Genomic DNA, 26,789 nt, shown 5'->3' on the forward strand with positions numbered 1-26,789 from the left:
GTGAAACTCTGGATGCATGAGAAACTCCTGTGTTTCTACACTGAAGCCAAACCACTGACTATCATCATCATATGTAAAGGAAATATAAGCTTTAGGGAAAATCAGTAGGTTAACAGTATCAGGTTAACTGCTGCTAAATGACTGCCACAGTAAATAAATATCTTCATTTACCAAGGCATCACTCTTCTTACGATGGAATGAATCACCTTCAATACCAATAACTTACTGATGTAAAATGGATTTATACTGGCCACATACTACAGACTGCTCTAGGCAGTACTTGGCTCCCTACAGCCGCCCAGTTTTCAATTTTTGTTGGCAGGCTGAGAGTTCACAGACATGCAGACATACACATAAACCCTTCAAAGGGGCTCATTTAATCTCAAGCTGTTTATGAGTGGAGCACATTGACTTAATGGTGTAATAAAAGATCAATGGGCCCTCACTTAAAAACAAAACAATCTCCCTCAGGAGGATGGAGACACATAAATCCATCCCCGATGAGGTGGCACACTGCGTATGCAGAGATAGCATGACAGAACTGGACAGCGTGCACACTGAGATGCGATCGCAGCAGATCTTTATCATTTTGACAGGTCATTGGCATTGAGGCACAGTGGGTGCAGATTTGCAATAGAGGAGCATAAGAAGATCCATAAGGAGATCCACAGCTCTCAGATATAAAATAGCTTGTTTATATAAATGTGTGTGTGTGCCTGCGCCAACCACATTTCCAGAACCACTGAACAATGGCACATAGCTTCAAAAAGTGCCTCGACTGCATTTTGAGCCAGACTTACTAAGGCTCTTACCAGAAACCCAAATCACAGGCTATCCAGTTCCTTTACGGAAAAAAGGGAATGAGAGGGTAAATATTTCCACTCTATTAATGTTTTCACCATGGAAAAAAAAATCATTGTGTCTTGAAATGCCAATCACTTAATAAAAACAATGTTTTCATCTTCTCAAACTAAATTGAAGTCAATGACTGGATTCATTTCGTCTGGTTCTCGCTTGCCTCTCTCTTTTCCTTTTCCTCAGTCTCTCCACCCTCGTTCTCAAAATGATTTGCTTTTCAGTCTTGGCCCAGATTGATTTCTAAATAAGTGAAATCTGCTCAATTAGCCTAATGCACTGTATATATAAGCATATGGATGCTGGATCGAACCACAGCCAGCTGAACTGATCAGCTCAGCCTGGATTGGACGGGAGAGATGTGTGGTTCACCTGTTGGCTTATCGCGCTGTTTTCTTCAGGCGATAAGCCGGTTGCATTGCAAAGGACTTCCCCCCTTACCCAGTTGCCAGGAGGATATAAACCTTCCACGGTTGCCCTAGAGACAGCTAGGTCCCAGTTTGAGTGATGAGGTGGTGGTGGTACTGGTGGTAACTCATTCGGAGAAGCTTTAGTTGAACGGGAAGCTGTAAATACCAAACCTCGTCTTTCATAATCTGATGATCTGTAGCCAGGTTCTCTGTTACTGTAATTGTGACATAAAGGATTATACCATGTTCTGATTTATATAGTTCTAACCTAAACAAACAACCTTTAGCAGACATTAATGATGAAATGAGAATTTTTGCAGCTACTCTTTTTATTGGATTTAAAGACTTTCCACAATATTTCTGTAACTACAAACATGCCTATTACTACGAAACAATCATTACATCAGATCAAACTACAAGTATTGCTTGTTTGCTTTAACAGGGTAATCACTTTGTAATGTGCACCTGAGTGAGTAACCAAAAGAAAATTACACTTTTTAGATATTTGAAAAAAAAAAGTGCCATTCATAACACTTTCCTAAAAAGCTTTCCACTTTTACAAGCCTACTCAGAAGGAGTCCTTCTACTTTCCAAGTACTCCCAATTCAACTGTGACCATCAAGCATATTTTCTAAGCTCATCCCTCAGAATTTTAGGTGCCAGCACAGTGGGTGGAGTTGGGAGTGAATCCGGTGTCTCTGCTGCTGCTGCACAGTTGTGGCCCAGCTTGGCTTTAAGAAGAAAGATTTTGGTTAGAGCCACACAACCAGCACCACATGGGTGCGGGCACACACCCATAAAAACAAGAGCCCAGCACAACTGAAAACTTTTCTGGTCTGCTTTAATATCCTCTGAATAGACCGTGAGGATTTTTACTGTGCACGTCCCACATCGATGTGCACAACTCAAAAGGCAATAAAAAGACTGTTTTGTTTGTTTGTGTAAGAAATGTGTATTATTCCGTGGAGACGTGGAGATTTATTGTCATTTAAATGCCTAAATAAAGACGAGCTTTGCAGAACCAAATTAGATCAAACACTTAATTTCATTTATTTGCTTGTTTTATGCTCTCTCCCTGAATGACATGCTAATGAGGGAAACCAAAGGATGACGCTTGTCTTCTTGATGTATTTCATTCTGGGGCCGTGCAGGAAGCATCTAGAGATTATAAGTCTCCTTATTAGAGGTTAACATGTAGGCTGGTGTCTGCAGCTGTGGTCATTATAACAGCACTGATTAGGCATCCACGGGGGGTCTGCCTGATTGGGTATTTATCTCCAGCCAACAGACGCAATTAAAATTCCCTTCTGAAAGTCAGCCCAAAACGGAACTCTAAAATAGTCCGTCACCTCCTTAAACCCCCCCCATTTCTCCCCTTCTCTGTCTGTGACTTTCCGTTTCAAGACTGCTTCCAAATTTTTGTGGCTCTGAGCACAAAGTCTCCGCTTTATCTCAATTTGCACCCTCTCTTCTCACCACTACAGAGCTGTACCTCAACACAACCTCGCCTTTTTTTTACAGTGTTCCTTCCCTTGCTCTGTCTGTCACTGTAACTTTTTCCCACTGCTTATTACGTCACACTTAGATTTTCATAATGTGCTATTAAGTGAATCGACATGCTTTTGCAGTACCGTAAAGTAGCCTCGCGGCACATTTTAATTGCTGTCAGCATTGTGCTAATTTCCCAACCTTTTGCAGGAAAATACAGGCAGTCACAGATAGTTTAGCAAAGGGACATTTAGTAGTGGGGCAGTGACAAGTTTCATTAGAGAAAGAACTTCAGACGCACATCTGTGGTACCAACATGGGGCCCTCGCTGCCCTCTCCCTGTCCCCCCGGATCTGAGGCTCTCTGACAGGAGGGAACACTTCAAGAGTAAATAATGCGTTTTCTCAAGTTGTGCCAAATCGTGGGGCGCTGGAAGAAGGGGTCAGACAAACAGGAAGAGGAGACAGACAAAAGGCACACTAGCAGCTCTGTGAGGCACTGCGCTTCAATCTCAATACTCTTAAGAGGCGTACAGTTGATATGCAGGTAATGCAGGTTGAGCTTTTGCACATACTTTACAGTGCATGCAGTTTAATTTAATGTATTAGCATGCTAAAGCTCACTACTTAGCAATATGCATACAAGTGAACTGATGACAGCATGAATTCATTGTCTATGAAGAATTTGTACATCCATACCAAATTTGTGACAATTAATCAGGTGAATTCAGTAAATAACTAAACTTCTGATCCATATCAAGAGATGTAGTAAGGTTCAACCATCCAGTAGTTTTTGGGACATTTTTGTCTGGACCAACTGGACAGTGCTGCCACCCCTTGAGCTCTGATTCAAGCACGTCTAAAGGAAAACGGCAATAGAAGATAGACGGAGATGTTTTTATAGGAAAGGGCAAGAGAAGGAGGAGGCGGGTGGACAGCTAAAGGCTAAAGCAGAGAGAAAGCATGCATGAGTGGCAGGGCTTCCCTCATATTTGGCTGCTGTAGTTGATGGAGACAGATGGTAGCCCAGTGGAGTCTCTTCATACCAGCAGACTGAGGCCTTCAGCTTTTAACCCTAAGAGAGCTGATGAGAGATTCTGAGGGGAAGGGAAAACAAGACATGAACGAGATCACAGACACACAGAGACAGCCAGACGGCTACAGATGACGCTTTGAAATAAGCCCTAAACATGCTCCATTTGTCGGTATGTCCGAATGCGCTTGTCTAACACGGCTTCTTCTTTACAATCAAGAAAAGACTCCTTCTCTGAAGAAGACACTTGCACACCTAGGAAGCTGCACCTCACTGTTCCAAGCAAGCACACACAGACACACCTAGAGGAAACAAAAAGGTTCTCAGTATGTGAAAGCCATGTTCGTATGAGAAACGAACAGAGGTATAATGCCTGCCATCTAAACCGAATCCAGAGTCGTAAGGGAAAAGCGCCACTTCCTGCCACACTCCCTTCTCCCTCCGCCAGAATCTCTCCCTAGCAACCATGCATTGGCGTGGTGATTGGACCGGCGTACCAGCGGTTGCTATAGCTACAGGAAGCTCCCCTTTCCTGTAACCCCCTCGTTTTTTTGTGTGGTTTTTTGTGCTTTTTCTGTGTCTGTCTCTCTGTTTCTCCTCATAACCTTGCTGTCTTTATTTCTCTCTTTGTTTTTTTTATATTCTACTCCCCACTGTACTTCTCTCCATTACAGTCTCTCCCCTTGCCTTCAGAGAGCAGTGGCAGTACAGTACAGTAGGCTGATGTTAATATGATGGTGGCTGATGGCTTCCAAAGGGAGGCTGGATTGACTGAGACAGATCTGCAGAGAAAGAGCCAAAGATGCTGCTACTTTATAAAAGCCCCGGTGAGAATATCAGCCAGAAAGGGTGCATTAGCAGAGCAGTCAAGTATTTATCTGACCTGTCTGAATAAATCTTGTATTCCCCTCAGCGCTGTTTTATGAGAGAAATCTGCTTTGTCTCAGAAAATAAATAACTACCGGGAGCAGGTTTGCAGTTTATGTGCAAAGGTGTCTGTGTTTGCATCTGTCTCCTGCTCTGTTTAGATATTTGCTTCTCTGTGTCTGTGTTCTTTGTTAGTCTGTGAGCTGGCTGCATAGGAAGCAAGCACCTTGATTTATGTTTGAGTTAGCCTTATGCTTGTGACACTGACAGGCTCCCTCTGTTTTTGCTGGAATCTAAGAGTGCCAATTATGCTTTGGGTAAATGTGGTCACTATGTCACTGAACCAGTATGCACTAGTCAGCCCATATAGCAGTAATAGAACACTCCATCGTTACACACTATAGCTGCTGACAAGCGCTACAGGATGCATGTATTCAGGGGCTGTTTAATCATTCTGTGAGCTGGCTTCTGTCTTCAGCGTTTTCCATACTTCTTCTTCTTTTTTTGTCTTGATATTTTCCAGCTGATTGCGTGGCTGCTTTTTCATGCCATAATCAGCTGCGGTATAATGGGTTCAAATGAGATGATTAGTGATCTGTTCCTCCTCTAACTAATGCATGAGAGATGAATTATGGTAATGTAGCATGCAGAAGGTTCATAAGTGTGGGCAAAGATAGAGGGAGAATGAAATGATAAATGATGTGGCTGTATGTCCATATGTGTTTTTACATGCTAAGAGAATGTGGGAGACAGTAACTGAGAGTGTCAGACTTTTTAAGACTGAATGATCAGGAGCTATTCAGTGGGGCATAGTCAGCCCTTTTGAGGAGAAAAGGGGGCTGGATGCAATACAGACAGAAAAGGAGAAGTAGGAAAAACAGGAGGGAGATTTTTTGTCATAGTTTCACAGTGAAGATGAAGGAAATGGTCAAGGTCAATAACCTGCGCACTCATTCTGATTTCTAAAAAGAGAAAAAAAAAGGCCAGGAAAGCGCAAAATCAAATGATGAAACACATCCCGGTCTCAAAGTTCATAACCAGGAGTGATAGATAAAGATATTGGCTGCCGGGCAGTGAATTTTCACTACGGTGTGTTGGCATAATACAGTTTAGCCATTAGCCTCCAAATTGCACACACCGCTTGCCAATGTCATCCTGCCCCGAGATGAGAAATTGATTTCATGCTTGAGTGACTGTCATGAGGAAAAAGAAGAAGATGGAGAAAGCAAAAGAGAGAGAGAGAAGAAGAATCAGAAAAAACACATGACAGAGATGGACAGACACGGGAAAAATCCTACCAATGCATTCAGGACATTTTTACACTCTCGAAAAATATACAGAGAACAAACTAAAAGCCAAAGTCAATGCAGACAAAAGGGGAAAGATGGAGTTTGCGAAGTTCAACGGAACATGGAACATGTTTGTGTGTGAGGGGGATTTACACACTGAACAATAAAAGCTTTAGAAAACTGCTGGGTGTGCAGCAGTCCATACGGGAGAGCATATTATGGGCAGGTTTGTGTCAGAGCCTGGCCACACAATAGTCCCCCATTGCCTCATGGGAGCAGGAGAACTGTCTGGAACACGAAGGGAGAGATTTGTCAGATAGGTGTAGGCTAAGATGATGCGATCAGTGACAGCTTTCCATTAGCATCGCGCTGCTACGAGTGTGAAGAAAAGGAAGAAAAGAAAGTGAGAATCAGACTGGCATTATACTAGTGATGATGTAATGTTTAGGCGACACAAACGACCCCCCATCCCCCCTCTTTTTCTCTTTTCTGCTCGGTTTCGGTGCTCTGCCCCCCTTTTTCTCTGGGGCACAGAACAGAGCCTTTCGATTGGTTAATAGGACCATAGAGATGCTGAGAATATCCACCAACCAGGGCCCGGGTGCCCCTTCACATCGTTACCACAGCAACCCCACACAACCACAGTGAGCGTGCACACATGTATACAGTAGACGTGCGTGCTTATAAACACGACTGCATGTGTGCACAATAAGCTTTTTTTGGTTTTTTTTACATGTGTGACAGCTAGATGTAACAACAATCCTCAGAAGAATAGCCTTCTGTGAGTTTATCAACTGTAGAACGTCTGGGAGCTGCACAGCACTGTAGTGCAGAGAATAACAAACCCAACTTACCCACCATTGCTTCACGATTATCTAAAGACTACTCAGTAGAGCAGGGCGATATGACCAAAAATATTTATCACGATATACATTTGAAAATTTGCGACAACGATATAACTGACGATATAATTGACACTAGACAAAATGCTTTACAACTCCACAACTTTATTAGTGCAAAAAAAACCCATCAATGTATTTTCACTTAAACAAGCAGCTGTTTTTTATGTGCATTAAAGTTATATAAAAATGTAACAGTGCAAATGCAAATTCCTTGCTAACATTAACCAAAAGGCATTTCCAGTGGAAATTGGCCGACATATCCTCAGCATAACCATGTATAATATCCACAAAACTTAAAAAGAGGTTCTACACACACAATACCGTAATGTTATGTTGAAGTATCACAGTACATATCACTCCGCGAGGCTCCTGCCTACGACAGCCGTAATGCTCCGACAATCCATCAAGCTGTGCGGCTTTGTAGCTTAGCAAAGTCGTTCTAAAATATTTGACAGATTTTCGAGCGCCGTGTACATAAAATCGTTTCGAGGTCAGTAAACACAACCAGAATTCAAACATAAGGCACACGGGATTATAAGGGGCACTGTCGATTTTCAGAAAAATCAAAGGATTGATTTTAAGTGTGCCGTATTTTCCAAAAAACCACGGTAATAACGGCGGCCCGCTAGCATGCTCTACCAAAAATAGTGCTTTGTTGTGTATCTGACGGACGAAAGCTAAACCAGTTCCACACCACTGAAGTTGCAGCATTTTTAAAAACCAATTCTGGTTCATTTGCTTCATTCAACGATCTGCTTTCGCCTTTCACATTCTCCGTCGCCGTCATGCTTTTTCCGTCATGTGCGTATGAAAACAAATGCACTGCGCATGCGCGTTTTACCCATATTCTATCGCGCTATTTCATTTTCTTATCGTTGCCCAACATTATACCGGTATTACTGAAAGACTTGATATTTTACCCCAAATATAAAATTTAACATGCATATTATATAGAGATTGAAAATGTGACGTCATTCACGGGTAGAACCGCAAAGGATTCTGGGAACTCGTGGCAAGCGGTACTAGCGCACGCAGGCTTTCAATTGAAATCAGTTATACAGCGATAAAAAGAAACACAAAAATGTCAAGAAGCTGTTGTATTATTAACTGCAATAGCCGGTCGCATGACAGCCACGGGAAGCCGACGGGTAAAGAGATCGGTTGTTATCGGATTACGTCGTTGAAGAGAAATTGTTCGAGCCATGTTTCCGAAGTAACAAAGACGCGACGGATGGCCTGGATTGCAGCCATTCTAAGACCAAATATAACGTCCCAGAACACTCCAGCTCACAGGTTAGTCTGCTCCAAGCATTTACACGAAGGTCAGTGTTTTTTAGTAGTTAATACGTCATTTTTCATAACATAATTAGTGATATAGGGTACAAGCAAGTCTGGCGCTGAACAGAAATTGTCGCGCTATGCTCCTTTATTTATTGTGCATAAATAGTGAATTGTCCTGACACAATATTGCGTTTCGCTTCTGTTATTATGGTACATTGACAAAAACATATACTTTTATTCACAGGATAAAACAGGTTTTTTGTATCACTAATTGCCCAGTACGATTACAGCATACAGTATTATTGTCACTGCTACATTTCTGTGATGCTACCAGAAATTATTTCCACTACTAATTAATTACCGTTGAGCTCAAAGGTCCTATTAATAAACGGTTAACGAATGTGTATTTATGACGACGATTTGTGAGACTGGTAAACTTATGATATGTACGATGGTCTTTCGTTCTACACGGTGCATTTCAAGGTCCTGTACCCATCCGTCGGTAAACTGTACCTGGGCTTGTTGCAGTGACCGGAAGTTACTAAACTTCATGAGTGTGTGCACTCACTCCAAGAACCGTATGATTATAAATATGCATATAAATATGCTACGATGAGATAGCTGACTTCATCTAACTAGCAAATGTTGTCCAGGCTACGTTGGTGATGCAGTTTTTTTTTAATGTGTATGATATTTTTGTCATGCGATTTTAAAGCCGGTCCTACAACCGCATCCAAGAATGACATGCAGCTTATCTCAGAACTGTCGGTGAAAATTATTCTTGGAGCTAGGTTTAATTGAGCTGCATTTTAAAGAGGTGCAATTTCACAATTTGTGTATATTTTCTAAGTTCACTATTTTGTCATGTGTTGAGAAAAACACAGATTTAAAAATTACATGGTCTAATATTTACATTTAGCATATAACTGCAACATGCTTTTTTTCGTTTTTTTGAATGACTCGAAAGGACTTGAAATTCAAAGTTTCAGACTTGTGACTTGACTCGGACTTTTACACCAGTGACTTGAGACTCGACTCTGACTTGCCTGACATTACTTGAGACTTGACTTGAGACTTGAGGATAAAGACTTGAGACTTACTTGAGACTTGCAAAACAATGACTTGGTCCCACCTCTGCTGTGAACGGTATGATATGGCCCAGCCCTACTACTCAGGACGTTTCCTTATGTAAAAAAGTTGTCGGGGTGTTAAAAAAAAGAAAAAGACCGTTGTCCTGTCTCACAAAAAAAAAAACAGGGAATGAAAAAAAAAAGAAATAATATTTTTTTTGTTTTTTCATTTTTTAAAAATTTGCACTGAATAATGTTTACAGTGGAAGAGTTTGCACAATTCTAATGAGCTTGAAACTCAATTTTTGGTACGACAGCATTTATTCTTTGGCACAGCCTGAACTCTCTGAGCAAAGCTTTCTTGTCATTTGTAGTCTACAGGAATAGTTCTCCAGGCTTCTTGAAGGACATTCCAAAGCTCTTTTTTGGATGTCGGCTGCCTTTAGTTCCATTCTGTGTCAAAATTATCCCACACTGCTTCAAAAATGTTGGGGTCTGAGCTCTGGGGTGACCAATCACTGACTCACAGTACTCCATTGTGTGGTTTTTTTTATCCAGGTATGCTTTTACTGCATTGGCAGTGAGTTTGGGATCATTGTCATGCTGAAAATGAAGGCATGAAGGCGAATTTATGGTTCAGCAGGGGTAGTGTATTCATATTCCGCTGGTAGTCCTGGGATAACCCGTGCACCTGCAGAGAGCTCTGTTATCAGATGTATGCAGTGTACAAAGTATGTGGTACAACCAGTCTGTGGACAACTCTTACTTGTGCTATTGTTGGTGCGTCAGCCAGCCGTGGAGAAGAGCAAAGCTATAACATTCAAAGAGCTGATGGGAAACTAGTGTTAAAAACAATAAAAGGTGTCCACTACTGTCTGTGCTTTTTTTTGTGTATTTTTTTTATCTTTTTTCTGAAGTTCTTCCATTCCTGGTGAGCTCCTCCACCATACCTGTCAACCAATCAGCATTTGGCTAACTCCATGTCACTGGATGCAGTGACTGGATGCAGTTAGGATTTTGGAGGACTACAGAGGAGCATGTCTGCGATGGGTAAAAACCCCCCTCGACAGACAAATTTGCAGGACCCTAAATCACGCTTTAACAGTCGTACACTTTCACGATGTTGTTGCGTGGTGGATGAAAATCTGACCAGATGCATCTATTAGCTCATTTGTTTGCTGTTTCTTAAGGACATGACTTTCAGAAACAGTTCATTTGATTCTTTTTAAGCTCTGTCACTTCTTCTTTTTTTGTCCTTCAATTGTGCAGTTTCTTCAATTTTTTTTACGGACATGCTGCACAGGATGCTGAGATTTGCCAAGCTTTCAGCTAATAGCTCTTTTTGTTCTCGTTTTGTTGGTGCACACATAAAGTTTTGTGCTTGTCAAACTGCTTTATTTTTGGCACTTTTCTAATATTCATATAAAGAAATGGGAAAAATTATGTGTTTTTGCAACAGACTGATGCTAGCAAAGTGCCTAAAGATACAAAAAAATGCTTCTTCGTTAAGCTGTTATGCGTAATGCAACACTGGTTCATCCCTCGCTATTTTTGCGCTTGAATAATTTGTACTTCATAATTAAAGGGCTTTATAAAAAAAATATTCCTTTTAAAATGGTCAGGTATAATAACTGAACAGAGAATGATTGAAAAAGTAGCCAATGTCCACAGAATTTTTTTTTAAAGACCCTTACAAATCCTTTACAAACTAGTGATTAAAACCACTTTAAAAATGTACAAGAAAGCTTGGCTGCTTGGAAGGAAAATATAAAGAAATGAGGCGTGGCTCAAGACTCTTTTAGCACACTGTCGATTGATTTGGGTGTATATAATATAATATAATATAATATAATATAATATAATATAATATAATATAATATAATATAATATAATATAATAAATGTTTGCTCCAAATCCCTTGTAGAGCATTAAACGATAATAAACCATTCCTCTAAGCAACTCGTGCTACCAATGCAAACATATTACAGAAAAGATGTGGCAAAGCGATTCCTTTTTCATTTGTCCTGTAACAGTTTTGGTCTCAAATGTTACAAAGAACCGATAAGTAACCCACAACTTACTGACTGTCTTTGTTTTAGTGTGGAACTATTAACATAATTCTGAGAGCGCTTGCTCAAGGCTGTACAGCAGTGTGACAAACAGCATTCCTCGTTTCTTTCATTTCCAGTTTTCATTTTACACATGCACAGACACGTGCTTATCACGAGCCCCTTTCAGACTTGCCCTTCACTCTGCAAATGTTGCCAATTGTACATGTCAGTTTTGCATTTGAAATGAACTATGAGTCAGTCTGATTTTTGCTGAGCCACATAAAAATACAAATCCCATTCATCAGACTGTCAACCTCCTAAATTTCCCTCAACTTGAATGTCAGTTGGTCACAGTGTGAATACATTTTGCCTCCAAAGTCTACAGCATAACCAGTGTACATTTTACCTGGGTGTGTAGCTCTCAAAATGTCAATTAACCCTGCAGTAAAACATGTTATAGAGCATGCTGCCATGTAAATGTGCTTTACACAATAGACAAACACAAATTACAAAAGTGAAAGGCATTCCACACAACTCCTACACTAAGAGGGTGTGTGACTATGTCACCATTGTTTCTATTGGAGGTCACCGGTGCTCTTCCACTGCAAAGCTAAATCAGTCTCATTAATCCACAGCATACAATCTCTTTTAAGTTGCCAGCAAATTAACAGGCTACCTTAGCAGGAGCCTGAGTCGCCTGCAAAGCACCTCTGATCCATTCCAATCCCCACCGTTTACTAATAGTAGCACTCAGCATGTACGCTAGAAGACGGATGAAAAAGTGCATGGGCAGTATCTGCAAGCGTGCATGTGGGTGTGTGCTCAGCAGACGAAGACGTGACCAAGATAGATGTCTTGTTTCTGGCCTACCACTGGAATTCCCAGTTCTTTCTAACCATGGCCACCCAGGCTTGGGAACTGTGCAAGGCAGCTCCAGTTTGTGTGATTTTTATATAACTGATTCATTTCTTACCGGTGCAGGTGAAACACTTGACATGAAAGTGGGTCTCTTGTACTCGTACCACTTCGCCTTTGCAAACTTCCCGACATCGCTGGCACCGGATTGGCCCAGAGCTCCGCTGACCGCCTGTTGAGTCTTGGCGATAAGCTGATGAAGGCATAAAAAGAACATTTACTGAACTCAGCTATGGTCCGCTAACACACACATTAAAACATAATTTTGAAAGTTGTGTTGACTGTTCCCATTCCCAGTTTCCTTAAGATTTAGTTTTCCTCTCTCTCAAAGCACATTTGCAGTTCTCAACCTCTGACAAAGTTCTAAGCTTCACAGGCCTTTTATATGTAACTGATGCTAGCTTTTAAAGACACCAAGTTATAGTTACTTGTATCTATATATATATCTATATCTAGCTATATACATGGGTGTGTGTGTGTGTGCATTAACCTGCATGGACATGTTGCCGTCGTTCCTGCCATTTTTTTAATACTATTTCTTGATTTTTTTAATTCTTGCCCTCTTAAACTAAATTTAATCAACTTCCCCCTGGGATTAATAAAGTATTCTGATTTTAATATGCAGTATAAACGGAGTCTGGTATGAGTTCAAGCAGGCCAGGGAATCAAGCTCAGCTGCAATCGCAGCAGATGATCTTTTCTCAAAATTACATACTAATGTAGTTTGATATTGCCATTGTCAGTCACACAAATGTGATTCAGAGAAACTATACAGTATACACACTATCTTCTTGGGGCGATCGTGGCTCAAGAGTTGGGCGTTCGTCTTGTAATCAGAAGGTTGCCGGTTCGAGCCCCGGCTTGGACAGTCTTGGTCGTGGTGGTCAGAGGGCCCGGTGGCGCCAGTGTCCAGCAGCCTCACCTCTGTCAGTGCGCCCCAGGGCGGCTGTGGCCACACTGTGGCTTGCCATCACCAGTGTGTGTGTGAATGGGTGGATGATTGTGTATAGTGTAAAGCGCTTTGGGGTCCTTAGGACCAAGTAAAGCACTATACAGACCATTTCTTTAAACAGCATGATAATACTTCTGTTAATGGGTGAAAGACATAACGCGGCTTTTCATTTTCAAGTGTTATCTGAGGAGAGAGTACATTACAGACTCCACTGTGTGCAGTTCAAACAATAAGATCAGTGTGTAGCTCTGTCAACACTTGCTCTGAAGCTGTGAGGTCTGACACCTATGTAAGCTTGGTAAGCTCCAGGCTTTCTCTCTCACTGTCTCTATTTTTCACACAGTTATACAGGATGACACACACAAACATATACACACACACATATAGACACGCACACACACACTGCTGTGTCAGTAGAGAAAGCGAGATGGATCCCCTTACCTCATTATACCTTACATGTCAGACTCCTGCAAGCCCAATAGCTATTTCACACAGTCAGGAAAGCACGTTCACACAGAAAGCCTTAAGAGTATCGGAATAAATGCAAACACAAGGAAAAAAGGTAGAAATATTCTATTAATATTCTATATTCTATATTCTATTAACTGAATCTAAATCTCTTAGGCTATTAAGGGCTCTTTAAAGAGCAATATATATAATATATATATATATATATATATATATATATATATATATATATATATATATATATATATATATATATATATATATAATGGCAAAAGAGCTGGGATGAGAGGTCATACTCTCTGTGGAAGGGGTGTAATGGCTGGGTAACCAGCTGGCCTTGACTACCTGAATAGCTAAGTGAAGGATTGCGCTGCTAAAGTCAAAGCAGCAGCAGCATATGGGCTGCCATGACAGTGCTACCGATTCCATTTCACCGAGTGAATCCCAAAGGGCTGGCATCACTTAAACAGTCTAAGGGCCTTGCACATCTCAGAGTCTGAGCGCTCCTTGCGTGACTCGAAGTGAACAACAGGATATTCACTGTGCACGTGAACACGAGGACGTGCATGTAGGCATAACTGTAGCTGTGTATTTTCTCACTCTGGACAGGGTTGTGGGCACTGGAAATATGCAAGCATATTTTTCCCACTCCCCACCTCCCACACTGGAGCCTCTGTAAATCCATAACTTTCCTCACAATGTTGGCAGCACTAACCTGACTGATAAGTGCAAAGGCGATGGTTCAAACAATAGCACTTCCGTAAAACTATCTCTTTTTTGTCTTTTTAGTTTTTTTTATTAATGTAAAAAACAACTATTCATTAACGCTGTTCCCAGCAGGTGGACATGAGAGATGATGGGAGCTAACGGCAGAACATGTAAGCCCGTGCCAACACCTGTAAAAGACAGAGTATTTACTTACAGGTCTGACCTTCTTTATCTGTGCCAGAACAAACCTCTGGCACACAAGACAGGTAGGTAACATTGTACAAAAATTAACAATGTAGCTCAAATCTGACCGTGGTAAGGAATGGCAGTTATCAACAGGTACTTAAATTATAGGCAGGGGTGAGGTAAATGGCAAGAATTTTTTTCAAACGCTCAACAAGTCTGTTTTAATGATCTAGGTGCTTGTTTAACCTCTTGAATGTCTGTGACAGAAAGAGAAAGACAGCCGAGGATCCAGGTCCAAAAGAAGCTCAGGAGCCGAAGCATTATGTAACTCTATCTAATTGTGTCAACACACTCACTCTCATTAACTGCAGCAAAGCTCTCCAAGTCCAAGCCCCTTATAGGCACCTCTCTAACAATTCTCCTTCCTCTCCCCTAGTGAGGTGTTGAGTCGTTCTTCTAAATTATGGCCACCAGACTACCAATTTAATCCACTGACTCCAAATCATTTGAGAGTAGCCTGGAAGAATACAGCCTTTGGTAACAGGTGATAACAACAGGGCTTTGGTCAGAGAGGCAGACAACATCCCCAGGGACTGAGAGGTTGCTGCTATTTCTACCCCTGACCTGACAGCCCCAGGGAAAGACATGCTGTGGGTTCAGTCATGAGGGATGCTGGGTAGCAATGAGAAAAAGAATAGGACATTCTAAGCGAGCCAATACAAAGACCTTTAGGAATTAAGATGAATTATTAAAAGGAAAAGAACTGCTTTGCAATCTGCGATTAGTTTCCAAAGCTTTTTCTTTGGTTTTCAAAAACTTAAATTTCATTGTTGAATTCTAACAAATTGAAATTGATCTCTACTGAACAAAGACCACAGGCACAAGACTTAAATCAAGGTGAATTCATTACAGAGGGAAACTTATTTGGTAGTCATCTTAAAATTGTAATTTTTATTGTTTAAAATCCATAGCATAGGAACTGCAGTTTGAGAAGTTTGCAAAAAGACTTGACTGACAGTCATTTTGATGCAAAACCATCAACTTGTAGTTTAGCAACAGAGCTGTAGTGTCTGGTAAGGTAGCAGATAATCTATCACAAGCTGTGAGAATCTCATCCATAATTTTTCAGCAGGCATCTTCCTGGACAATTAGACAGCTGGTAGCAAAACATCAATGCCTAATGTCGTTCATGTATCTGGGCGACAACTCAAGCCCTTTAGAGAAAGCTGCTGATGAATTTTTCAAATTCTGTTTTTTGCCGTTTTCTGATCCAGACACTAAATCCTCTTATAAAACTCTAAAGTGCCATGAAATCCAAGCGGCAACCAGCAATGCCAAAAGTTGGAGCCACTTGAGAAGTACGGCAGCTAGATGCTGGCTCTAAAAGACTCACTTTGTTAAAATGACTGGGAAAAACCCCAACTTCTCTGTGAATTATATTAGCTTTTGTTTTCTACAAGCCTGAAGTCACATGTGTGTCTTGGTGGCAAATTTTAAAAAGCATTACAGTATTTGATCAAGAACAAAATACTCAGCCTAGGTCCAGCTATTGTTACTGTCTATACAGGCTGGAGAGTAAAACCACAAGCATAGATATTGAAAAAATGTTATTGATACCAGTGTTATTATCAGTTCTGCTCATGGGTCTCATTCTTTATCGATTCCCTTAACGACACAACCAGGAAAAGAGTAGGCCTACAGAGGTTTTCATTGTCCAAGTATGAAAACAGTGTAAAAACAGAGTACAAATAAGGACTGCAGATGACTCAAGTGTACAAACATTTGACTGCCATGAGCTCCATGTTATTCTTTTGCAATGCGAAACAATCGGAAAAAAAGATCCCAGAACTGATGTAGTTAGGATACTGACGTACTGAAGGGTTGTTTTTTTTAAACTGTTTACTGAAATATTTTCCAGTTATAGTTATATAATGGACATGGACATAATGTGTAGACTCGTAGCTTTCATTTTAGTGTATCCACAATTAAATTGGATGAAGAGTTTACAAGTTTCAGCTCTTTAACATGGGCCAGATTTGGGTAATTTCCTTCATTATGTCATTATCAATTAGGCAGATAAAAGGTCTGGAGTTGACTTAAGGTGCAGTGCTTGATTTGGAAGATTTTGCTGTAAACAGACAACATGCAGTCATGCAAGTGAAACAAGCCGTCCTAAAGCTGCGAAAACAGAAAAAACCCATATGAGAAATTGCTGCAATATTAGGAAGTGAAATAAGTTGTGAAATCTAAAGTTTGGTACATCCTGAGAAAGAAAGACAGCACTGCTGAACTCAACAATGCAAAAAGACCTGGACGTCCACAGAAGACAACAGTGGATGATCGCAGAATCATTTCCATGGTGATGAGAAACCCCTTCATAACAGCCAACCAAGTGACCAACAACACTCTCCAGGAGGAGAGGTCAAATCAAAATCAAATCAAATCACTTTTATTGTCACATCACATGTGCAGGTACATTGGTACAGCACATGTGAGTGAAATTCTTGTGTGCGAGCTTCACAAGCAACAGAGTTGTGCAAAATACAATAATGTAAACAAGCAAAATACAAGAATGGCTACATCTGAAACTAATAAATATATGTACAATATATAATAGTATATGCATTTCTGGATGTGTATACTAAATATTTTTCTACGTGTGTGTGTGTGTGTGTGTGTGTGTGTGTGTGTGTGTGTGTGTGTGTGTGTGTGTGTGTGTGTGTGTGTACACATATTTCACAAATTAAGAGAGGTGTATCGATATCCAAGTCCGCCATAAATTCAAGACTGCAAGAAAGTAAATATAGGAGGGGTTCACTGCAAGATGCAAGCCACTCATAAGCCTCAAGGATAGAAAAGCTAGATGGACGTTGCTAAAAAAGCATATAAAAAAGCCAGCACAATTCTAGAAATAACATTCTTTGGACCAGACCAAGACCAACCTCTACCAGAATGATGACAAGAAAAAAGCATGGAAAAGACGTGGAACAGCTCCTGATCCAAAGCATATCATATTATCTCTAAAACATGGTGATGGCAGTGCCATGGCTTGGGTGTACATGGCTGCCAATGGCACTGGGACACTAGTGTTTATTGATGATGTGACACAGGACAGAAGCAGTCAAAAGAATTCTGAGGTATTCAGAGACATCTTCTTAAATCCAGCTAAATGCAGTCAAATTGATTGGGCGACGTCTCATAATACAGATGAACAATGATCCAAACCATAGAGCCAAAGCTGTTTATTAAAGCAAAGAAGTGGAATTTTCCTGAATTGCCAAGTCAGCCATGCATTTCACTTGTTGAAGACCAAACTTTGGACAAAAAGGCCCATAAACAAAGATTTGAAGAATGTCTTGGTTTCTCTAATGTTCAAAGATTACACAGTAATGTATAGCAAGGAAACATCTGTCAGATGATCAAAAAAGTTTGTTATCTGATAATAATCTTAACAGTTAATCAACTTGTGAGTGCAACACCACATAAATCATAAGCAATGCTTTTGTAATTCTGATATATAATTTCACAACAAAGCAACATCATATCTTCCGTGTCTGTGATCTAAAGAGGCCAGTGGTCATGTTTTTCCATGCCTTCCCCCTTCCCCTGTCTTTATATCCCCTTTGGGTAGAAGCATTTATCAGAGCAATGGTAGTGTCCAATTGTATCACAAACATCCTGCTGCTCCACAGAGTGAGAAGGGTCAGGTCGCTACTGACAATCTGAATAATCACTCAGTCCTACCAGAAGCCAAGGTCGTGGAGACGGCATCCTTGAGGACAGAACAGCGGTCTGGCTCAAAAGAGTCTACTGATTAAACTGTCCAATGAAATGAACAGAGCACTTACAGTTTAAGATAAAACAAATGCTAAATGTTATTATTATGATTTGAAAGTGGCTTTTAATACTGTAAAGAAAGAAATGAAAAAGAAAAAAACCTCACCTATAAGCAGCAACAATGGCCTCCGCTGCAAATTAACAACAAAAAACATGTGCTCGATTTTAATGTCGGCCTGTAAGAAAAACACACCAGTTGTATGTGATTACTGCATATGAATATTCATCAGTCTATACCAGCATCTGTGTTTGCATCTGTGCATCTTTGTTCTCTGTGTTATTATAATAAGGCATTTTGTATCGAGAGGGAAAATAGCATTTGGCTCTGGTTTGGACTGTTCACCACATGACACGGCTCTTCTCCTCCTTCACTAGCCCTGCTCCAGTAGATGCTACCCATAAAACCAGGAAAACAATGAACAGTAAATAAAACAGCAAAATAAACAAAAAATATTAATTAATGTAGTAATAAATCAATTAATTATCCTAATTAACATAATTATTAATTACCTTAGTGTTCCTGGGCCCAATAAGGATAGCATCTGGCAGCAGGTCATTTATGGATGGCCCTCAAGTGTCAAATGAGCTGCTCATCTGTAAAGTCATCTTTCACTGATTGCCTGTTTCGTATTCTATTTTATTTCATATTGAAGCTGTAAATAAGCAACTTGTTATATAACTAAAGGTAAAATTTAGCTAAAGCTAACGCAAATCAAATTGTGTTTAAAGCAGATTTTTTTTCTCAGATTTTCTTGATCTAATCAGATCTGTTTGCTTGATTCTGCACTTTAGGATGCACATCTCAAGCAAATCCCTGAAAGATGAAGTTCCAGCAGACATCTATATCACTCTCCTCTTAATTTATTATGCTAGCATTTTCCAACAAGCATTCGTTAGACAGTACAGCTGATGCTCATTAGGCAGGTATTTGGTGTTTTAGCACTACAGGTCCACCTTTGACCTCATGGTGGCACAAGCTAGTCATTAGAATATAATGTATGGGAACATGAATATTTGCATCAAATTTCATTTCCACGTGACTAGAAGAGCAGCAACATCATTATCAGATATTGGCCTGACACTAGCTGAAATAGCTGGAAGGAGCATCTGTAAGTACGGGCTGGCTTCTGCAGTCATTTCCATTCTTTGTTATTCTGAGTTACCTAAATCATGTGGCAGCACTGCACTGACAAACCAGTACATGACCGTAGGAGGAAAGCCAGCAGAGCACGTAGGAGCTAGCAATAATGTTTTGGCAGTTTAGAGAGGTTCAGGTTTCATTCCAACAAGTCTCTTTGGTTTTTGTTTGTGACTTTGCTGTATTTTCAAAGCATTTGCACAAGACTAAATAATAAATCCAAATGGTCAACATATTGGAAACTGCTGCTGTAACATTTAAACCATATGTGTTATTTTTCATGAGACACAATACAACTTTTTTTTAAGTTAAGACAGCCAAAGAGGAAACATTTTTACAGTCCCCATATGCTGCACTATGCAGCTACAGTCTTCTGAATGCACTTTGTTGAATAGCCTTAGAATTTTTCTCTATATAAAGACAGAGAGCAAGGAGGAGACGTGTCAGAGCTGCCTGTGATGTATTGCTCTGCAGATCCCCTCAGGTCCTTGAGCTCGATGATCAGTATATTGATCAACATGTGTTTTATCACTCCCTGAAACACACTAACTGTCTGGAGCCAATTCTGCAAAAACAACTCAGAATCTGTCATCATAGCTACCCACATACTTTCTCTATATCTAATTATTGAAAAATAAGGCTCCTTCTGCAAGAAATGTACCTCCCGTGCCCAGGGTACTGCACCGTCTGTCAGCCACATGGAAAATAAGACCAGACCAGACCAGACACACTCACGCACGTACAAAAAACTGGTGACCATGACAGACAGAAGGACCAGAAGATGAAGACAGACTATCAGAGCTGTGTGTAATTACTCTATGTGCGTTGATAGCTCCTGGGCAATAACACCCAGTGCAGCGGAACAACTGCACACAGCACAGCCTAACAGGCCCGTTCATGTCTAAACCTTAAAAGTGTTGAAAGCAGAAGGAAACACGTTTGACTGACTGAAGGAGAGGAGAGAAGAGGACATGTTCGTGTTTGCTTTGTTTCGATGCCTAAAGCCAGAGTAGAGACACATGTCACACCACCATCTGCCTGCTGTGTCATCGCTAACACACACAAACACACACACAAACAAACACTTTTAAATTCTGACACATCAAACACCACATGTTGACATGTTGTTTCTGCGCGTGTTTGTGTGTAAACCTGTAGGAGCTCACGCTATTAACTCACGGGAGCTTTTGGACAGCTCTTCACATGTTGGCCGCGTGTGCTCCTCCCCCTCCTTCTGTGTCAGCTGAGAAAAGCATTCTGAAGCTTAACAAAGGAATTATAGTCATTTACTCAGACCACAAGAAGCTGCCACATCACTCCTGGCACGAATGGCAAAGACACCGGGCTGTCAGGCAAGACTCTGTGCCACAGAGTTAAGAGCACTGGATGAATAATGTAGTGCCACACAATGACAGGCAGTAATACCAGAGGGTGGACAGGAAGCGCCTGACACCATCAGTTCACGGAGCACCTGGTGCACATCAACTTCAAGAGGCCTTACTGACAGCTAAGGGGCGGGGGTGGAGTGGAGTGGGGTGGGGTGGGGTGGTGGTGGAATTTTCTTTTAAAGTTAACCTTGAGATCCACATGCGGTCTGACTTGTAAACAAAACAAATACACATTACCCTACAAGCCCTACGGGGAAAGCCCTGATTCAGCTGACAGAGGATCAGGGTCAGAGTCAGGTGATACAAGGTCAGCTTAGCATCATGGCTGTCCCAGAGCCATTCTGAGGTAAATATGACAGGAGCCCCCGAGGCTGACAGATGCACAACTAAAGTCCCAAACGCTCAGCTTAGGAACTTTCAACCAAAGGCCTTACTGATCCTGTGAGGAATGTGTCAGTAAGGAGCAGGTGGATTTTTAAAAAGAAGAAGAAGCAACAGCTGGAGGCTTGGGTGTTCCCTCAAGAGTGATGGGAAGGAGGATGAGGAGGGAGAGAAGAAGATGAAAGACAGGAAGTGAAAGAAGCGAGTGAAGGCCCCAGAAAACAACTGTTATGTGGATGAAGAATTTCAAAAATGCTCCTCATTGGATGAACTCAGGGCAAATGCCACTCTGACCTCGAGATATACTTAGCTCTAATCTCTAAACCTGCTCCAAGTCTATTATAAGGACTTGGCACCCACAGTCACACTGGTGTGTGTGTGTGTGTGTGTTTGTATGTTTTTGTGTTTTGTTTTGTTTTTCCTTAATGCAAAAATGCCAATTTCCTATTTTTATTACATTAAATTGCAAGTCATCCTTATTTTAAAATGTTTATTATTTATAATAAATAATTGAGCAAACGTGACATAGTCTAGACTACTATTGTTCTATGGCACTTCTCTCGGCTCTCACCTACATAAATCGTCCCTGCGCTTCAAGTGGAGAGGTGGAGCGCACATTCACTTACCACTGGAACTCATGATGCCCAATATCGGTTGTTATCCAAAACAAAGCGGCTTCGTCAGAAAATAATCCCATAAAGCACGAGGAATTCCTCAGTTTCGGCAGTTTTACTCCTTCGCAATTTTGAAATAATATTATTGATAATAATAAAATTAATAATAATAATCCTCTAAACGCAAATGATGCTTCTCACTCCCAGCAGCACTGCTTCCAGTCAATTTGTCAGAAGAAGAAGGTGGGCATAGAGGGGTATAAAAATATAAGAAAAAAGAAACAGAAGGTAGGATAATACCCGTACTCAGCTACAACATCCAAATAAAACTCCCTCTCTTGCTGTGTGAACGTCGGCTGCCTTTATTATTATTATTTTCTTTCTTCTTCTTCTTTTTTCTTTTTTCCCCAAAGACGCCAGTGACAACACACAATGCTGCTCACACGGATTCCACCTTCACATTTTCGCTGCCGGCTGATCCCAGCTCCGCCGCGCTCCCCTGGCGTGTCATCGTGCGCCTTTCACGCGCTGTAAACACAGCCTCCCTTTATATATTTTTCCGTTTGAGGTTTTCAAAATAAAGCAAACACGTTTGCGTGTTAGCATGTGAACGTTGCGTGAAAAGAAAGGAAAAACAAGGATTTTGGTATATCTGAAATTAAAATATTAGCCTACAAAAGACATGCATGCACCTCGAATATCATTGATAAACGCTGACAACTTCAACCTAAATCGATGTTTCAGCGATAACAGTCTTTGATCATATATATTTTTATAATAAGCTAACACTAAGTTATTATTTAATTTAGATTTTGATTTGAAATATCTATTTAAGTGGTAGCTAATTCAATGCACCATTAAAGCAAAACCTGCATTAAACCAGAACCTGGCTACAAAACATTCCCATTCCCAACTGTACGTTATTACTGTGTCTTCAATGTATTAAGTACGTGACTTGAACTAAAATGTTAAGCCCACATAAAAAAGAAGTAATACTTTTGTAATTGTAACGTAACTTTTTCCCACAAGCTCAGTCCTTTCTCGAATAATATTAGACTTTAGGCTGAATATCATAACTACATTCATATATATATATATATATATATATATATATATAACATTTACATATATATATGAAAGTGTCACTGACGATTTCTGAAAGCTCAAGCTTTATGGTTACTCAAAACTGATTTTTTATGAAAGTAAAGTCATTTCCGGTACTGCTCCGGGTTTCTGAGCCCAACTTGACTGCGCTCTTTTTTCTATCCTAGGTTAACGACGTCACTCTGGGCTGCTGTGAGCGCTTTGGGGATACTATACCCTACATCACTCTGCAATAAGTGATACGTGTTCACGAGTCCTTCCTTTTAAGTCGATTTCCAAAGCAAAGGAAGACTGACAGAAAGATGAGAATTTTAGATTCATTTGCAAAGCCATCTTGAATTGAAACTGGGCCGGAACACATTTGTCACTTTTCAAGAGATGCATGTAATATTTAAAACAAAATTATTTAGAGAAGGTCGAGAGCGTTCATAAAACCACTTTGTTGTTTTAGCAGTGCTGGGCTGGGCTTGTTGCTAAAACTGATATGACACCGCCCTCTTCTGGAAAATCGACGTAAGCAAATAAATTAATTGGATTATTTACGGTGAACCTGCTGCTGAGGCCATGTTAATTTAGAAACTGTGGAGGGATTTGTTTCCACGGTTTTCACCTGTTAATATGTATTGAAACATCTCATGAATTCACCTGTTTTCAACCTCACAGCAATTGCCTTGAAAGGCATTAGCTAGTTCTGCCACGAGATTAAAAGCTGCCCTGCCTTTATGGCTCAGTGATATTTCTTCACCAGGTCCGCTGGCATCAACGTGGAAAGATTTCAATCTTAGAGCTCGCGTGAAACACCCATCCGCTGTTTCCCATGGTATGAGCCAGTAGCCATAAGGAAACAATTGAAGTTCGCTAAAAGGCCAATTTAAGGGATTAACTATTACATAAATAACAAGTGGTTTATTAAACTTGAAGATAAAACGCTGTGATAAAGAAAACTCGATATTTATTTCGGTTAGGGAGACAGAAGATAAAATATCTGCTGTCAGATTTCTAAAGGTATGGAATGGGATGTTAAACACAAGGCCTGGGAGCAAGAATCGGCCTTGCACAGAGTCAATCCTGCCCAATGGATATCTTCGAAAACAGGTGAGGAGAGCATAAATTTTGCACTTTTAAATGTATTTTAATAAGTTTTACAGCTTTTCCTGCAGATAAAGAAATCCCCATTCATACTACGCCAGATAAACAATGAAATAATTAAAAAACAATTCCTGTTTTTTCACTGTGAGTTATAGAAATGTCTTTTGTGTGCGTGTGTGTGTTCATTTTGTTTTTACAGTTTTCTATTTTGCAATTAATTTTAACAAAAACGAAACATTAATGATACTGATACTTTGTGACAACCATCCCGATAGTGGGATAATTTCTCACATGGTGTAGGGTTGTTTGTCCCTGTAGTTATCACTATAACTTATATAATTTAAAAACTTTGTTTTCAGAAAAAATTAAAAGTCGATATTTTTTGGGATCTTCATGTCATTTTGCTAGGATTCATCTAGCACCCCTGTGCCTCAGAGTCATGACTCTGTATACCCCTGGACTTCCAGCAGTACAATCTTTGCAAGACCAGTTGTGGAAGACAATACACTGAAGGAGAGAAGGACAACCACTGCCCAAGATAAAAACCTGTAGTGATCCCATATGTGTCAGGAGTATCGGAGAAGTTGAGACGCATTTTTTCTAAACATCAGGTCTCTGTGGCTTTTAAACCCCAAAACACGCTGCGCCAAAAATTGGTCCACCCCAAGGATCGGATCCCCCGACACAAACAGAGTAACATAGTGTACGCTGTTAAGTGCCAGGAGGATTGCCAGGATTTATACATAGGGGAAACCAACTAACCTCTGGCGAAGTGGATGGCACAACACAGAAGAGCTACCTCGTCAGGCCAGGACTCTGCAGTCTATTTCCACCTACAGGCCAGTGGACACTCTTTCAATGATGAGGATGTACACATCCTGACAGGGAGGAACGCTGGTTTGAGCGTGGAGGCAAGGAGGCCATTTACGTGAAAAGGGAAAGACCGTCTCTGAATCGAGGAGGGGGCCTAAGGGTACATCTTTCGCCATCTTACAATGCTGTGATTGCAGCCATTCCCCAACTCTCTGTGAATGGTACTCATGGCCATTGATCAGTGGTCTTTGGTCAGTGGTTGTTGATCAATGGTCATGAGAATTTGCATAATTATGATTAAGGAACTGACCTCCCAGCCCATTGTTCCTTCACTGGGCTGGTTTCAGTCATTATGCAAATGTACTGTTTATAAGATTTGGGGAAACATCAAGACGTTACTACAACAGCGTTTCCTTATCATGTAGAAAAAGTGGAGAAACATCTCATGGATTCAATATTTTATTTCTTCTCAATGACAGAAAGGGCACTTTCACTGATCTGGCTGTACACGCGGGTGGCCCAGGATGTAAAATGAGTTCTACACCCCTCATTTAAAACACTTGCAAAGTTAAGTTGCAACTGATTAATCACAGTGCATTTAATCTTGATGAACTCCTAATACTTTTAGTATTTGGTACAGATTGTAAGGTGGTGAACTCATTGCTCTGTCAGCTTATGTGCTGTGAAATGTGTGTGTGTGTGTGTGTGTGTGTGTGTGTGTGTGTGTGTGTGTGTGTGTGTGTGTGTGTGTGTGTGTGTGTGTGTGCTGTTTTTATTAACCTTGTCCCTGTGTCCTGAGGAAGCCCTGGTTCTGGAGCCCTTAGGAAGCTGGACAATGGCGGGATGTAAAAGGCGCCTGGCTTTCTTGCTCTCTCTGTGCTGCACAGTCTCACCTCTTCTGGTTCTGGAGCTCACCGATTTTACAAGATGTTCTTTCTTTACAAGATGATCTTATTTTCGCCTCACAGTTTTATCGTTGCCTCTTAGTTTCATCTGGGAGCTTTGTAAAAACGTAGCATAAATCTCACTGACATATTTATTTGGAAACCATTTCACTGTCCATTCAGTTCAAACCATTACCTTATTCTGCATGTCTTAGTTTATTAATAGTATCACACAGTATGTTTACAGCCGTCTGTGCTGGACTAACTTGGGTTAGTACTGACTGTGACGTCTGTTAATAGGATGTACTGACGTGAAGCATCCTTATCTTCATTACTGTGTAAATGTGACAATATATAACTGGATGGTGTGCAGGACGGACTTGTGCTGGCTGCTGATCATGCTCCTGTGTCAATCCAGTATTGTACTTTTGTTCTCCAAACTGATGGGGCAGAAAAACAGGAAACTGACTTTCCTGTGCACTGAAGGCAGCGGGGCAGGAGGCCGCTGGGTCAACACAGTGCGGTCGGTATATGTAAAGGCGCCAGTGCCCTCCATAACTGCCAGTAAAGCCAAACATCCACTGCTGACATCACTCTGTTCTTTCAAATGGAAACTGTTTCTTTAAGTATGCCAAGCAGTGGAAAACAACCACAGTCAGCACAAATAACACATGACAGACACATCATTTAGTTGCACTACTAATGTGTTGCAAAACTGTTTGTGTGTGTGTGTGTGTGTGTGTGTGTGTGTGTGTGTGTGTGTGTGTGTGTGTGTGTGTGTGTGTGTGTTGTTTTTGGCCTTATCATTCATTTGTTTATCAGTTGGATATAATGTGTCTTTTGTTTGTCATTCGCACCGTGGCCATGTGTCCACTATCAGTAGCACTGATCAGCAGTGTGCTGCATTCTTCACTAAATCTCACAATCCTTGCCCTTTGTCCACTCACATGGCAAGGGGAAAGTGCACATACCCACTCCGTGTTTTACTATTCATCCTGCAACGCTGTGCTTGCTTGTTTCTACTTATTCCTGGCTATTTGTAATTTGCTGATATTTAATCCTTTCAC

At 40.8% G+C, this 26,789-nt stretch overlaps 1 protein-coding gene across 8 annotated transcripts in view; it reads right to left on the minus strand.

Annotated features, from left to right (window-relative positions):
* ablim3 (actin binding LIM protein family, member 3) overlaps positions 1 to 22,351 on the minus strand; it is a 47,286-nt gene extending 24,935 nt beyond the window's left edge. For all 8 annotated transcript variants that reach the window (XM_026189024.1, XM_026189016.1, XM_026189007.1 and 5 more), the window contains exons 1-2: positions 21,845 to 22,351; positions 12,219 to 12,353 (exon numbers count right to left, since the gene is read on the minus strand). In XM_026189024.1, the coding sequence (XP_026044809.1) occupies positions 12,219 to 12,353; positions 21,845 to 21,857 (148 nt within the window). In that variant the 5' untranslated portion in view covers positions 21,858 to 22,351. The remainder of the gene's footprint in view (positions 1 to 12,218; positions 12,354 to 21,844) is intronic.
* Positions 22,352 to 26,789: the final 4,438 nt, after the last annotated feature.

Source organism: Astatotilapia calliptera, chromosome 2, assembly GCF_900246225.1.
Source record: "Astatotilapia calliptera chromosome 2, fAstCal1.2, whole genome shotgun sequence".
Classification (NCBI taxonomy): Eukaryota; Metazoa; Chordata; class Actinopteri; order Cichliformes; family Cichlidae; genus Astatotilapia; species Astatotilapia calliptera.